Here is a 13,897-nt window from a genome sequence, read left to right as displayed (position 1 = left end):
GTTCCCGGACTCGGCCAAAAGGAAAGGTCAGAATTAAAGCTGCAGAGCCTCAGATATCTGGACTTTTGGGCTCGTAGTTCATCAAGCTCCAGAAATGTTCCCAGAATGCAACTGGATTGTGTTTTATTATAACCATGTCTGCCTGGTAACTGATGATGCCTTCATGTCTACGAAACCAAACTTCTCAACCTGAACCCGAGTTAGACCTCGACATAAGACCCCAGGAGAGCTTGAACTGTATTAGTATATTATTATATTACTAATACTGCTGGTTTAAGCAGATTCTACTGTCACTGGTAGACAAACACAGCTGCAACCAGTGCAATTGAGGATGATTATTATATATTTACCCCTAATTAATTCAGCTTCGGGCCCCATAAAGGCTAGGAGCGGCCCTGCCAGGATTGTTTGTAATTGTGTCCCTAATTAGATAGAAACATGTTTTTTCCCTAGTGATGCATGTGGTGGCGCTGCACGGCCACAGACCCGGAGTCAGTGCAGCTGCAGCTCGTAATTCTGCAGCTGCTGCAGAACTTTGGCTTTCCCCATGGGGACAATAAAGTATATTTGATATGATTTGATTTGATTAATGATGAATCCCAGCACACGAGTCGATAAATCTCTCCCGATGATAAAGTGTCAGGATGAGGTCGCAATGCATTGAGAGCCAAAAACAAGAGAGAACATCTGTGGAGGACTTTTCATTTGAACCGCAGCACGATAGTCGTCTGAATCATCTGCGGATATTTTCTTTGAGGTTTCCAATCAAAAACGTTGCAATGATTTGGAAACAAAGCTTTTGATTTTCTTTAATCCTTATGAGAGTGGGAGAGTTCTCTATGAGGGTTTGAATAACAGCATTATGAAACTGAAGAGAAACAATCCAACCAAGGCCAATCCCCCCCCCCCCCCCCCCCACCCACACCCGCTGTTCTCGCAGGGGAAAAAAACGCACACTTTGCAGAATCCACTTGGCCTCTGTGGTGCTGCTGCACTGTGTTGGCAAACTCAATGTGTTTGTGTGGGTCCGGGTCCGGGGAGGTGGAAGCAGTGTCAGCGTCAAACAACACAAACAAAAACAACAACAAACACCTGTGGGCCGTCAGGGAGAGGAACAAGATGCCAAAGTGAAAATGTGGAGTGACGGTATCATCACATAGAGCAACACACCAGGTGACTCAGAGCAGCACAGGCTCCTCTCTAAACAACAGCGGGTTCGCCGAGCTGATACAATATCACCCAGAGTGCACTGTGGCATTTTGAACAGCTGCCCAGTCCCTTTTATTTTCATTATGACCACAACAACACAAAGTTCCAGGGCACAGGCGAGCATCAAAGCAGATAGGGGGGGGGGGGGGGGGGGATTATATTCCATGAAAAAAAACTGACTGCACTTTATTTAATGCCCTCACTTAACCGCCAGGCTCTATTTGTGTCTGTCAACCTCTTCAGTTCACAGAGGCAATCAGACTCCCAGTGCCGGCCCCCCCGAGCGCTGCCAGGCGTCCACCGGGGGGGTAATAACACTGGCACTGAAACCTTTTATTACATGGCCTGGTCAAGAGCCCTCAGGACGGGGCCTCAGGACGGGGCCCACGCTATAGAACCACACCTAGATCCCACTGAGCACGTCACCGACTCTATATCCCAACCTGACACTTCAATACAGAGAGAGGAGAGGACAGTGGATCAAAGCCCCGGGTATTCGTCAGGGATATCTGATGCTGTGTTTGTCATCTGCAATATTTGCGACGGGGGATGAAAATAAATCCAAACATGTCAAGGCAGTGAATCAAAGTGAAGAGGCCGGTCTGGAGGGAGCGGGCGCGGCCGAGTTTGCAGTGGAACAACACTAATGCAATTACGGGGATTTTCTGCCGGCTCACAGGCTTCGGTTCAGGGGCGGAGTGCGGAACGCTCCGGGCGAGCTGCGCTAGAGATTCAGCCGTGAGTCGGGGGAACAACCGGGCTCCTCGGGGTCTGGAAGAGCTGAGTGAGGAAATACAGGGGCGATCCAGGATGTTCTGCGATTCATTGAATTGGACTTTGGCTCAAAAATTCATTCCTGAGAGACGACAGGGATGTGAAGATGTGACCGAGACGCCCCACAACAGGATTTTATAAAACTGTGAATATTACAAACTGATGCTATAGAGAAAAATGTCACCTTCCCCCCTGGTCGAGACGAGAAGCTGACAGGACACGGCCCGGTGCATCCAAACAAGCTCTCCTCCAGCTCCAGACGATTCACTGTGGACACGGAGCGATCACTTGAAACCGTTGCTTCAAGTTTACGCCCAGTAATCCCAGTGACTCTTGACACCTCCTGCCGCCCCTTTTGATTCTGTACGACTTATTTTCACAGCATTTCTAAACCCCATCCGAGTCTACGGAGAGCAGAACTCCTTATCAAACATGGCCTCTGCAGCCTGCTCCGTCTCTGCTGGGGCTTTGGATCACCCCGGTGCCAACCAGGCAGTAAGGCCTTGCCAGGAGTACATCAAGCTCTCGGGCCTTGCCAAGTTTACAATGTGCAGGGGGAGGACTTGCCAAATGTAATCCAGCAATGGTGCAACACCCCCAAATGAGTCCAACTGGCCGGGAGCTGTGTGACTCTGTGAATATTTCATGTGAGGAAATCAAAACAAACCGGGAACATAAACGCTTGTAAAAGTCAGAATGTGTGATGGCGGGTCCTGAGAGTGCAACAGGGAGGAAAAGGATTGAGCCGGATATATTTCCTCCAAAGTCTTAGTTTATATAGTTGAGTAGTTTCTGTTAGAATGAAGTAATATTACTACTCTCTTCTCTATGATACAAAAAAGTAAATTAATATGTACACGCACAGAAAATGAATCGTCTTTTTTTCGATTAAGGTGGCAACTACAAAATGTTTTAACCTCGGTTCATCTGAAGATGACTTTCTCAATTCAAGGCCTTTCGATTTGGAATACAACATATTAGAGATTAGAGAAGATGCTCTATATACTTTACTAAAGGCTGAGATTACACCTTTATTATTTGGACTGATGAACAATCCGAAATAATAAAATGCTGTTCTCTGTTCCTTACATTTGAGAAACAGTTTATTAGTTATCAGTGTCTGCTGATCGACCATTTGACTGATCAGCTCTAATTATGATTTTAAAAAGTGTAAAGTAAATCAACTAAATGAAAAATCTACCTTCCAAACTCACCTCCTGTTTACATCTGAAGATCTAATGAGCATTTCCAATGAGTCCCCGACTCCACCACAACCCAAACACACAGACAAGTGGTTCACCCGAACGTCTGACTACATCTCACTTCACACAGACTAACCAACCACAGGTCACTCCTTCATACATACGCCCTGTGAGGTCCATCCGGTGTTTGTCATCTCCGCGCTGCAGTCGGTTGGCAAATCGCCTCCTGGATCAAGTTCCAGGACAAAACTCCAGATCTGGTCCACGCGCTCGTCGAGGCCGGATGAGGCCATCTGACCAACAGCGATCTGCCGACTTGGCAGCTCTGGCTTGCAGATTGCCGTGAAGGCCCTCAGGCAGTCGCTCAGTGTTTATCTACAAGTAGGAGTTCACATCGGAGCGGAGAGTGAGGTGTAAAAGAGGCCAGCCTTAATCCTGAAAGGGCGAGTGACCTTTTAATCCCTGAAGAAGAAGCAACGCGAGCGGCTGGAGGTGTGTGTGCAAACAGGTGAAGCTCAAAACAAACACTGAGGCCGCCTCATTATCTGATTATCATCCTTCCAAACAGATGGATACACACTGAGAATAATACGAGAGCCAGAAGAAACTGGTGCTGGAGGAAAGTTCAACTGTGTTTCTTTCTGTTTGGACACTTCACAGAGATTGAAGATCATTTGGAAGCAGCGTGAGACAATTAATGAAATGATAAAGAAAAATATTCTTCTGATTCAAAACCTGAGCTGAGATGATGCTCTGATGAAAGACCAATGAATCTTCAACTCAACTCAGATTCATTGGTTTCAGCTTCTAATCAGGTTTTTCTTGTATCATATCTATAACAGGCAGGTGAAGATGTGACTATGGGCTCTATGAAAAATAAAAACAATCATCATTTTGTTCCAGTTCTTTTCACCAAAAACAGAAAGTCAAGTTGAAGAGTTTGGTTTGTTTATGGAGTAAAACATCAGCGCTGGTAAACAACATCAAACAATATTGATAACATCAATAAAGATGTCAAAAGTTTCATTTTTAACTTAAAAAAACTGTTTATGGAAGTTGAATTTAAAAATAGTTTGGACGCCGCAGGACGTGAGAAGACAATTAAAAAAGCAAGTGTTTACTTTTGAAATTGATATAAAAATATGCTCTTAATTCATAATTTTTGTGATTTGTGTGTTTTTTTTAAATGCAGTTAGAAGTTTGTTTAAACCAGTTTGTACTTTCTGCTGATGTCTGAAACGATGAAAGATGAATATCTCTCCTCTTGCATCAGTATTGATTCTGTCCCTCTTGTTCTGGACTAATCTGAGCATAAAAACGTTGACATCGATGTCACTGCTTTAAAAAGATCTTGTGGGAATGCGACAGTACAGTAACAAAATTGGAGCAATTTCCCCAGTGGTGTATTTGTGGCCGCTGACATGTAATTTGATTCCGCTGAGCAGAACTGCAATTACAGAGTGGAGCTTAATTTGTAGTTTGCCATATCAGCTCTTTCATTAAACTCTGGTTTTTCTCTACTTTGTATTTTTGTCCAAACTGGGGACAGGCCGAGAGCACATGATCCACCCAAACCAGGATTAGTGAGCACCTGAACAATCCGACCTGAAACACATCGTGGGATCAAGTCCAGCCTTAAGTCCTCCCAGATGTTGACCACATTCCCAGTGTGATGGACGGGGTCAGCCCTCTGGCCCAGTTCCTGCCTCAACGGTGGATTAATGCCAGATCTGAAGGGAGGTTACCACTATAAATACACTAACCCTTCGCACAAGCTTGTGTGTGAATGTGGCTACACAACAGATGTAGGTTACATTACCATGACAAAGCAGCTGCACGCTCAAATGGTACCCTGTTGGCTCAGAGGGTTTAAAGAATTGACGGCCACAGCCGAGCAAAAGACAAAGACTTTCTTAGCATTGTTTTCATCTGCGGCTGCTTCCAGCAAAAGAGCCATAAATACCCAGTGTACACAACGTACTGTGCAACCACACAGCAGACACACACACAGTTAGCAACCAGCTGGAGAACACAGTGGGGAATAATACATCAACTTGCTTCTACTGCCCCCAAATGGCCAAAGCGACAAAACTCCAACTTGAAAACCACAGAGGTAATTTGCCCTTAAACACGACTCAGTTATTTGGTTGTGTTACTCGAGTTGTACAAAGTAGTGGTAGTTAGTTTACTCTGTAGATGTGGCCTTCGTCTTTGAGGCTTGAACCTTGGATGTGATGGACATCCTGAAGGACAGGAACACAGAGATGGTACAGAGACCTACAGGGTTGGTAAAAACTTTCTGGATTTTTTAACAGTTCACCGGCTCAATGATGCAACACACACCTCGATGTGTTAATCAACATCTATCAGCTCCGCCTCCAGCAGGCTCCGCTAAGCTACACTCACCATTGTTCTGAAGTAAACAGAGAAGCCAGAGAGTTTGGAACGAGCCAGAAACCAAAAGACAATCGACACAAACAACGAAACTCTATCACCACTAGTGTTTCGATAGTGTAATTGCAGCACGTCTCACACACACACACACCTGTGAATGCTCAGCCCTGTGCACACCTATGATGTAGCTTTAATGTAAAAGCAGGAATTTGGGCTTTAGCCTCGCTACAAACCTTTATTCCTCACTGCTGCACTGTAAATTTGTAAAAAAAATAAAGTTATCTAAAACTCTTTTGAAACTATAAAACTATGGATTCTCTCATTTCTCATGTAAACCTCGGTGAACAGGGTCAAACAGATAAAAGGGCACAAAGGGAAATCTGAGAGGGGATGTGATGAAAACCAGCCTCATTCAACATCCTGTCCGGGCTTTCTCTCAAACTGTGGCAGGGCACTTTTTATCAGTCGCTCTTCTGCTGTAACACAATCACAGGAAACAACGAGGAATTCAGAGAGCTGCCATTCATCCCCCGGGACTCTGAACAACCGGGTCACTCACCGCATTCCCCCATAGCCGTGACCGACACTCAGGAATGACTGTGTCTTTGGGTAAACATGCATGAATTAATCAGAAATCCTCTTTGTGTGTATGAGTTTGTGACACAAGCTAACAAACAGGGGGAACCTGCACGTCGGGCATCCCTCTGCTGGCCTCTCTCTCTCCAATTAAAGACGTCAGACTCAGAGGCAGAGATCGAGGAAAGCTTCTCTCAGTGTCGTGAATTATACAAAAGCAGGTTGGTGAGTTCATACAACTGAATAACTGCTCATATTACTGATTAATATTGAGATTAAGTCAGAGAAAATACAACTTTGTGAATAAAAGAAAATCCCTGATGCCAAAGTTCAGTGTTTGAAACACATAATGTTTTAAATTAGTTCAGGGAGCAGTTTATAAATTGTGCCTTGAGTTGGGAGATGAAAAGTAAACCCAATGTCATCAGCACATACTTTAACAAATCATTTCTGGCACAGAGACGTATGTCAGCTGACAAGAATCTAGAAGATGCAGAAGGGAAACCACAGAGATGTGATTGAAATGCTCACGATTACGTGGTTTTGTCCACAAGGAAGAACCAGAAAGACAAGACAGCTTTTCCACATTGAGACGTCCCTTTCACTACAGAGCACAACTCTGAAATAATCTAAATATAAAGGTCACTTATCAAATGAAAGTTCAGTTCATGATTTGCATTTATGTAAAGAATATTCACGACATCAGCAGATCCAACTTTTGGTCTAAAAAATCCAGCATTATTTTTGGCCCAAACGGGGGAAAAAAGCAGCTCCACAAGTTTCCAAAAATCATCCTGTAAAAGTGAAATGTTGAAACGAGGCAGAACCTGAAAGTCCAGTCACACTTTGATCTGTTCATCCTCGACACCGGCTCCCCCCACGTGGTCTGAAGGAACCTGAGAGACTCTCAGCAGCTCAGATGGAAACTTCTAAAATCTTTAGCTGATTATCTTTTAGTTTGAGAAACAAAACAGTTTCTCACATTGAAATTAAGCTGCTTTCCTAATCCTATCACTATAAATGTTATATGCTTGTTTTCATACAGTGACAAACAAACTGTTTGTACACTGGAGACCTGTTTAACGATTTACTGACATGTAATGGAGAAATCTTTCGACAGATTAATGGATAATGACGATAGAGTGGTTTGCGTCACGTATAATAAACTGCACATCTGGCTGTGGCAGCGTGTGTGGATGTCAACATCTGTTGATCTGTAAAATACCTCAATTAAATGAATTGAAAACAGAGAGAGGAGGAGGAGGAGGGAGGGAGTCAGTGTGAGGAGCTTCAGATTAACTTGCTCCTCATCTGTGAACACACACAGTGAAGCAAGAAAGTAGTTTAAAATCATTAAAGTCTATTATAATCATCTTTGGCTGATTCTCAGTTTCTCAGTTTGAAACAGTGCTGCTCCTCATGTATCACTATAAATCTAATACATTTGTTTTTATAATGTTGATCAGACATAACAAACTATCTGAAGATTTCAACTTTTCCCTTTTTTGCCATTATTATTGAGAAAGAAGTGACGGATTATTGGACAGATGTAGGAAATAGTTGCAGCTGATGATGAGCTACAAAACTGAGGAACTTTTCATTAACTTTCTCCTCATGTGTAAACACACAAAGTGAAGTAAGAAAGTACATTTAAATCATTTAATTCATAGGAAAGATTATTACATCATCATTATCTTTTGGTTTTAGAGACAAAACTGTTTCTCAGATACTTTTTTCTACTCTAATGTTTTGTTTCTGTTGATCAGAAGAAACAAACTATCTGAACATGTCAACTTGAACTTTATGGAATTCCGGAGACATTCCTTCACTATGTGATGATATTTAATCTTGAAAATCCACGAATTATTCAACAAATAAACTGATCATAAAGGAAGTTGTTAGTTGCAGCTGTAGCTAATCCAACAATGTGTGTTTAATGTTGTGTATGGTGAACTACACATCTGGCAGAATGTTTGTAGGTCCACATCTGTAAATATGTACATTAGCCAAATCACAGAGGAGGAGGGAGGGAGTCGGTGTGAGGGACTCTTCAGAAACTTTCTCCTCATCTGTGAGGATTGTTAAAACTCCTGACACCATATCAACACCTGAACACGTCATGGAGGATGCTGGCCTGCATCTGCAAACACACACATGGGCTGAATGCACAACACACACCAGGCCCAGCTCCCCATCTGTGTCACATCTCCTCTGCACAGACACACACAATATACCACACATCAGGGTGTAAGCAGGAGAACAGCCAGAGAAGCAGAGGGAGGGTTGGTTTCCTCCAGGAGCAGCAGCACCATCCAGCTGCTCCGCTTCTGTCTGCTTCTCCTCCTCACATCTGTCTCAGTCTGACCACGTCAACACCTCCTCTCCTCCTCTTCTCCTCCTGTCCTCTTGTTCTCCTCCCGTTGTCCACACACATGAGGGACAGACACACACACAGAGAGAGAGAGAGGGAGATCCACTCACCTTCCACATCCAGGCCATTCTTATTTCTACGCAAACAATGGTGGAGCGCTGTGGATTCCTCAGCTTCTCCCCCCACCACCAGCACCACGACCACCCCGAGAAAACCACACCGATCACCGTGTCCGTCTCCTCACGCACGGAGTCATGCACGCCCCGCAGGAGGACACGCGGATGCGGGCAGCGGAGATGCGGTGATCGGCTCCATGGATGTCGGTGAGTCCCGTTATTCGTCGCCTCTCTCGGGGCTTTTTTTTTTCTCCTCCGGTGGAGAAGCCGGGACCAGGAGCGACGCTGCGACGCTACTGGCCGGCACGGGGCTCAGTCCCGCCCCCTCCCAGTCACATGACCGCCGCTGGTTTCCTCCTCGCTCCAGCCTCTTCATCACGTCAGCGAGCAGGAGATGGTTCATCAGCACAACGTGCTTCATCTGTGTTATACTGGTTTATTGAAGTTATAATGTGGGTAGTGAACAGGAAGGAATCTGAAGCTCGAGCTCTTCAGTTGAGGAAGTTTACAAATAGTGATATTATTGTTATAGTCTTCATCATTATCATCTTCATCATAACTATATTGGTATGGCACTTTTCAATACAAGTAAGAAAATGCGCTACAACGAACAGTATGAAACTCAAACAATGATAATAATGATGATAATAGTGATAATGATAAAAGGAAAATCATTAGACATAACAGGATAAAAGCCTTTTTATAAAGACGTGTCCTAGAAATTAGATGAAGATAATTCTGCTCATCTAAACTCCTCAGACAAAATTCAACAGATGATATTTTTGTTAGAGTACAGCACTTTTTTGGGCATGAAAACTTTAGGACACAATAATAAAAATCCATGAATCAAAATAGATTGTGGACTTTCTTTTTTGCTAACTCACAGACTCTGCATAACTGACCAGCATTATCTTTTATTTTGAAAAGATGATAGTGTGGTAGTGTAGCCATCTGATGAACTTATTACTTTCTTTAGCTCAGTGTTTGGTCTCCACCAACTCCTGAAGGAGATGTCAACATTAGCTGGTTGCTAACTGTGTCACTCTGCTGTTGGTCATAAGCATGTAAATGTTCCCAATACAAATAATTTAAAAAAACGATCTTTAAAGTTGATGTTGTTCAAACTCACTCATTCTGTATTAATAGAACAACTTTGTTCTTCATCTGGAGACGTGTTTGCTTCGATACAACAATCAGTCTATTTTTGCTCAGTTTTTGGTCTCTACCAACTCCTGAGGGAGTAAAAAGCTCTTGAGCAGCTGAATGCTCCTGTTTTTATAAATCAGTAAATCATACGCAATGTTTTTGCAGACCACAAATAAATCAATAACCCCATAACCCAACATAACCTTATAAGTCTATAAAAGTCTATAAAAGTCACAATCGCTGTTTGGCCATCTTTTCTCTCAGTATAATACTTTTCTTCTGTGCTTGTGAGACGTCAGCTCTGTTTTTATTAATGAATCCTGTCAGAGAATATTGATATTATCTTCTCCTGTGGGGAGACGGTGTGCAGAGATATGAATTCAGCTCAGATTTACTGTCTGATTCCTCCCAGAGCCGGAGTCACCTGAATACAGAGAGTGGACAAAACAGAAAAATAATGTTATGACTCAAAGAGTTGAATTCTGGGCTGGAATTGTGAAACTATATTGAATAATGAAATGAGCCAAATTAGTTATTTTTGTCAGTCTACACATTTATTGTTTTATTGTTTCTATTTATATCTGGACCTGTACTGTGTTTTTCAAACTGGTTTAGGTTTAATTTAAAAATAAATCAATACAAATTGGCTCCATCTGATCTCATATGCTGCATGAGGATATGTTTTTCTGTTCAGTGAAGTAAAAAAGCCAATCACAAATACTAATACTACATTAGCTGAAGTACTTAAATCAACAACAGAGTAGTTTTAGTCTATTATTCTTAATTTGAACGCACGTGAGGATGTTAACATTTATCTGTGGTGCAAATAAACAGGATTTTATATGAAATTGATTTTTTTATTGACTTGTCAGCGTTGTATTAAATTACACTTTCACATAGTTTGCTTTAATGCAGCTCATCCACAAACACAGGGTTGCATATTATTTAATCCCTACATGTATATGTTTAGTACTGCTGAATATATAAATATGGCGACGCCTGCGAGCTAGTTCTGGCAGGCAACTCGAGCTGCGCTGCGCCAATCACGTGACATACATCATGTGACATACATCATGTGATATACCTCAATCTCCACAACCATCTATAATACACACCCACCTTATCAGGTGGTCTATCTAACCAGAGAGACATTTCCCATCAACCCCTCTTGCTCGCACTGCTGCTGCAGTATGGCTACCTGTTGCTACAGTCCCTCCACCACCCCAGCATCCACCTGTAGGCCCAGCATCCACCTGTAGGCTCCAACGGGGGGTTACAAGTATTTGCTCATCACTCCCATCATTCCTGTGTAATCATATGGGGGAGTGATTAAGTTGGAGCCTAGACGCCAAACACTAAATCTGTTGTAATAAATATATTACATGATCAAACGTGAGTTGTCTGACAGAAATGTGATTATTATGTTATCATCAGATTGTTGTTTATTTCACCTGCTATTTCCATAAATTCAAAGATTTCACACAAATGAATCTATTATCTCACCTGATGTCTGTAAGAAGTAGTAAATAAAGTTTATTGTTCACACTCAGTGACAAACTTTTCTACTCTTCCATTGGTTTAGCTGCTGAGTCTCCTCAGTGTGATTCTCAGACGCTTGATGAATACGAGCCTCGGACTAGAGGCCACCTTCAGGGTGAGAGCAGGGATTCAGCCGCTGTCTCACGCTCTGCGGGGGAAATCTCATTCTGACGACTGAATCCAATCCACCATTTACACCGTGTGTCCTTGGATTGTGTCAGAAACTAGAGCAGCCGGAGGAAACTGGAGCCGTCCCAGTTTGGACGTCCAAGCACGACACAGGGAGAATCCAGGGGAGAGGATCAGGTTCAGAGAAGCTGTTAAGTGTGGAGCAAACCGTGGAGCCGCTGTGAGCAGAGTTTTAATGACTTTCTTGTACTTTATAATATTTTATCGCCCCTCGTATATTATTCCCATAACAGTCATGAAGAGAATACTACAGATCCCATATTGTGCCTTTACTATCTGCTTTACTGCAGCCGGGTGTAGTTTCTCTCCACGATTTATAACAGGGCTGCAAATGTTATTTTTCCAAGCAATAACAAGCGTCTGCCCCTACAAAAAAACTTTATTTTCAATCTTATTCTTATGATACACGTGTTTATACAAAGGAGCTGCAGCACATTCAATTAGCCGATGAAATATGAAGAGACCTGGTCATTATTATTGTTCTGAGTTTATTGGTCAAATCCCATATTGCAGTTGCATTATAAGTTATTGCTCATAGAGTTCAACTAGTTCTACATGGACAAAGGGAAGTGAACTCTATGAAGCAGATTTATATGTTTCCATCCATCCATCCATCCATCTAGATATACATCAATACATCCATCCATCCAAATATACATTCATCCATTCATCACCACCTCTAGCTCTGACTCTAACCACGCAAGAAAATTAGAATGAAAGTGATTGTGATCAGAGGAATAGACTTTGACTCTTGGACCCCAGTGAGAAGAAGAACACAGTGGAAGAAGTTCGATGAAGTGTCGATTCAAATGTGTGAGATAAGGACACAACAGTCTGAGTCCAGCCACACACACACACACACAACCACACGTTGTATTTCACTTTGACCTGCTTATATTGCAGGTATTTGGAGAAATGATTTAGTTTATGATCTTGATTGTCAGAGTATTTCTACAGAAACTTATGAGAAAAGAAAACGTGCAAACATCTCGTCTGTGTTCTTGTCTTATTGAGTTCAGCTGCAGCCAGATGACACGGCACCTTGTGTCAATAGGAATTTTTCCAAGACGTCAGTTGTGTTTGCAAATGAAAGAAACCAATCTGAATTTTTCATATTCAAAAAATATTTGATGTACACCAACTGTAATTACTGAGACACAAACATGCTTGAATCAACTGAGGTGCTAACATGGTGGAGGAGAGGCACACACACACACACACACACACACACACACACACACACACACACACACACAAACACACAAAGTAAACAGGTGACCACAGGCAGCTGGCACACCTCACTCCTTCTGATTAGCTGTCGGCTCATTGATTTTGGAAACGGGTCCTCTCGACAAATCAATGGCTCTTTTTGGGGTTATCACCAAATCTCTCTCTTTCTCTCTCGCCCTCCCTCTGACTCTCTTCTTTTAAAGCTTTTCAGAAGAAAAAAAAGAGTAATCCTCAAACTCTGAGTTTGCCACAGCAGGGATTAAACTCTCGGTGGAGCGGTGAAAGTCAAGGTCGTCTGCAGAGCGTGCATCTGGAATGACCTCAGGAAGATTAAGAGCCTGTGGATGAGACTCTCTAACCTTTTGAGATCTGGTAAGGTGAAATCCTGAGGAGAGAAGAAGAAGGAAACACGACGCCTGTGAGATAAAACATGATTCTCGTTCCTGTGTCAGAAGGAAGATCTGATGACGGACAGGTTTACATCAGGTGCATCCATCAATCAACAGAATCTGAGCGTTTTCTACAAAAATCAGACGCCAATCTCGAAAACAAGATTTATACTTAAAACTAATGATGTACAATATATACTTTATACTAGTGGTACTACTACTACTACTACTACTATAGGTTAATGATATACAATTTATACTTTATACTAGTATTTAATAAGGGTCAACTTATAGATTTGGGAGCAGGGAAACGACATGACCACACCCCTGATCACCTGTGATTTTTTTATCCTTTCTTCATCCTCTCACCTTCCTCATCCCCCCCCCCCCTCTATTCATCCCAACCCTCATCCCCTCGTCCTCTTTTCCCTCCGTCCTTCATCCCTCGGTCCATCACGTCTCACCAGGCGCCGTCCGGGGCCCTGGACTCATATCTGAGACGGTTCCATCGCAGTGAATCTGCCTTCATCTTCCGCACGGAGCAGCCAATCAGACGACTTCCTTCACCTTCAGCCGTCCCCTCCACTTCCTTTCTTCTGTCCTCTGCACCCAATGTGTCCACTTTAATTAAAACCTGTAAATTACTTTTTCATTGTAGGTAAGAGGATTTTAAAAAATCCTCTCACATGTGCCGCTGCCTGTCGATCATTCACCTTGAATCGTCACGAGCAACTTCACAAAACTAATGTCGACACCAAAAAG

General features: G+C 42.8%; 1 protein-coding gene across 1 annotated transcript in view; it reads right to left on the bottom strand.

Annotated features, from left to right (window-relative positions):
- st6galnac3 (ST6 (alpha-N-acetyl-neuraminyl-2,3-beta-galactosyl-1,3)-N-acetylgalactosaminide alpha-2,6-sialyltransferase 3) overlaps positions 1 to 8,728 on the bottom strand; it is a 53,427-nt gene extending 44,699 nt beyond the window's left edge. The window contains exon 1 of the mRNA XM_053437658.1: positions 8,637 to 8,728. Coding sequence (XP_053293633.1) covers positions 8,637 to 8,654 — 18 coding nt within the window. The 5' untranslated portion in view covers positions 8,655 to 8,728. The remainder of the gene's footprint in view (positions 1 to 8,636) is intronic.
- Positions 8,729 to 13,897: the final 5,169 nt, after the last annotated feature.

Source organism: Pleuronectes platessa, chromosome 13 (assembly GCF_947347685.1).
Source record: "Pleuronectes platessa chromosome 13, fPlePla1.1, whole genome shotgun sequence".
Taxonomy (NCBI): Eukaryota; Metazoa; Chordata; class Actinopteri; order Pleuronectiformes; family Pleuronectidae; genus Pleuronectes; species Pleuronectes platessa.
The sequence above is the reverse complement of the archived record's forward strand: the minus strand, read 5'-3'. Positions and strand labels throughout refer to the sequence as shown.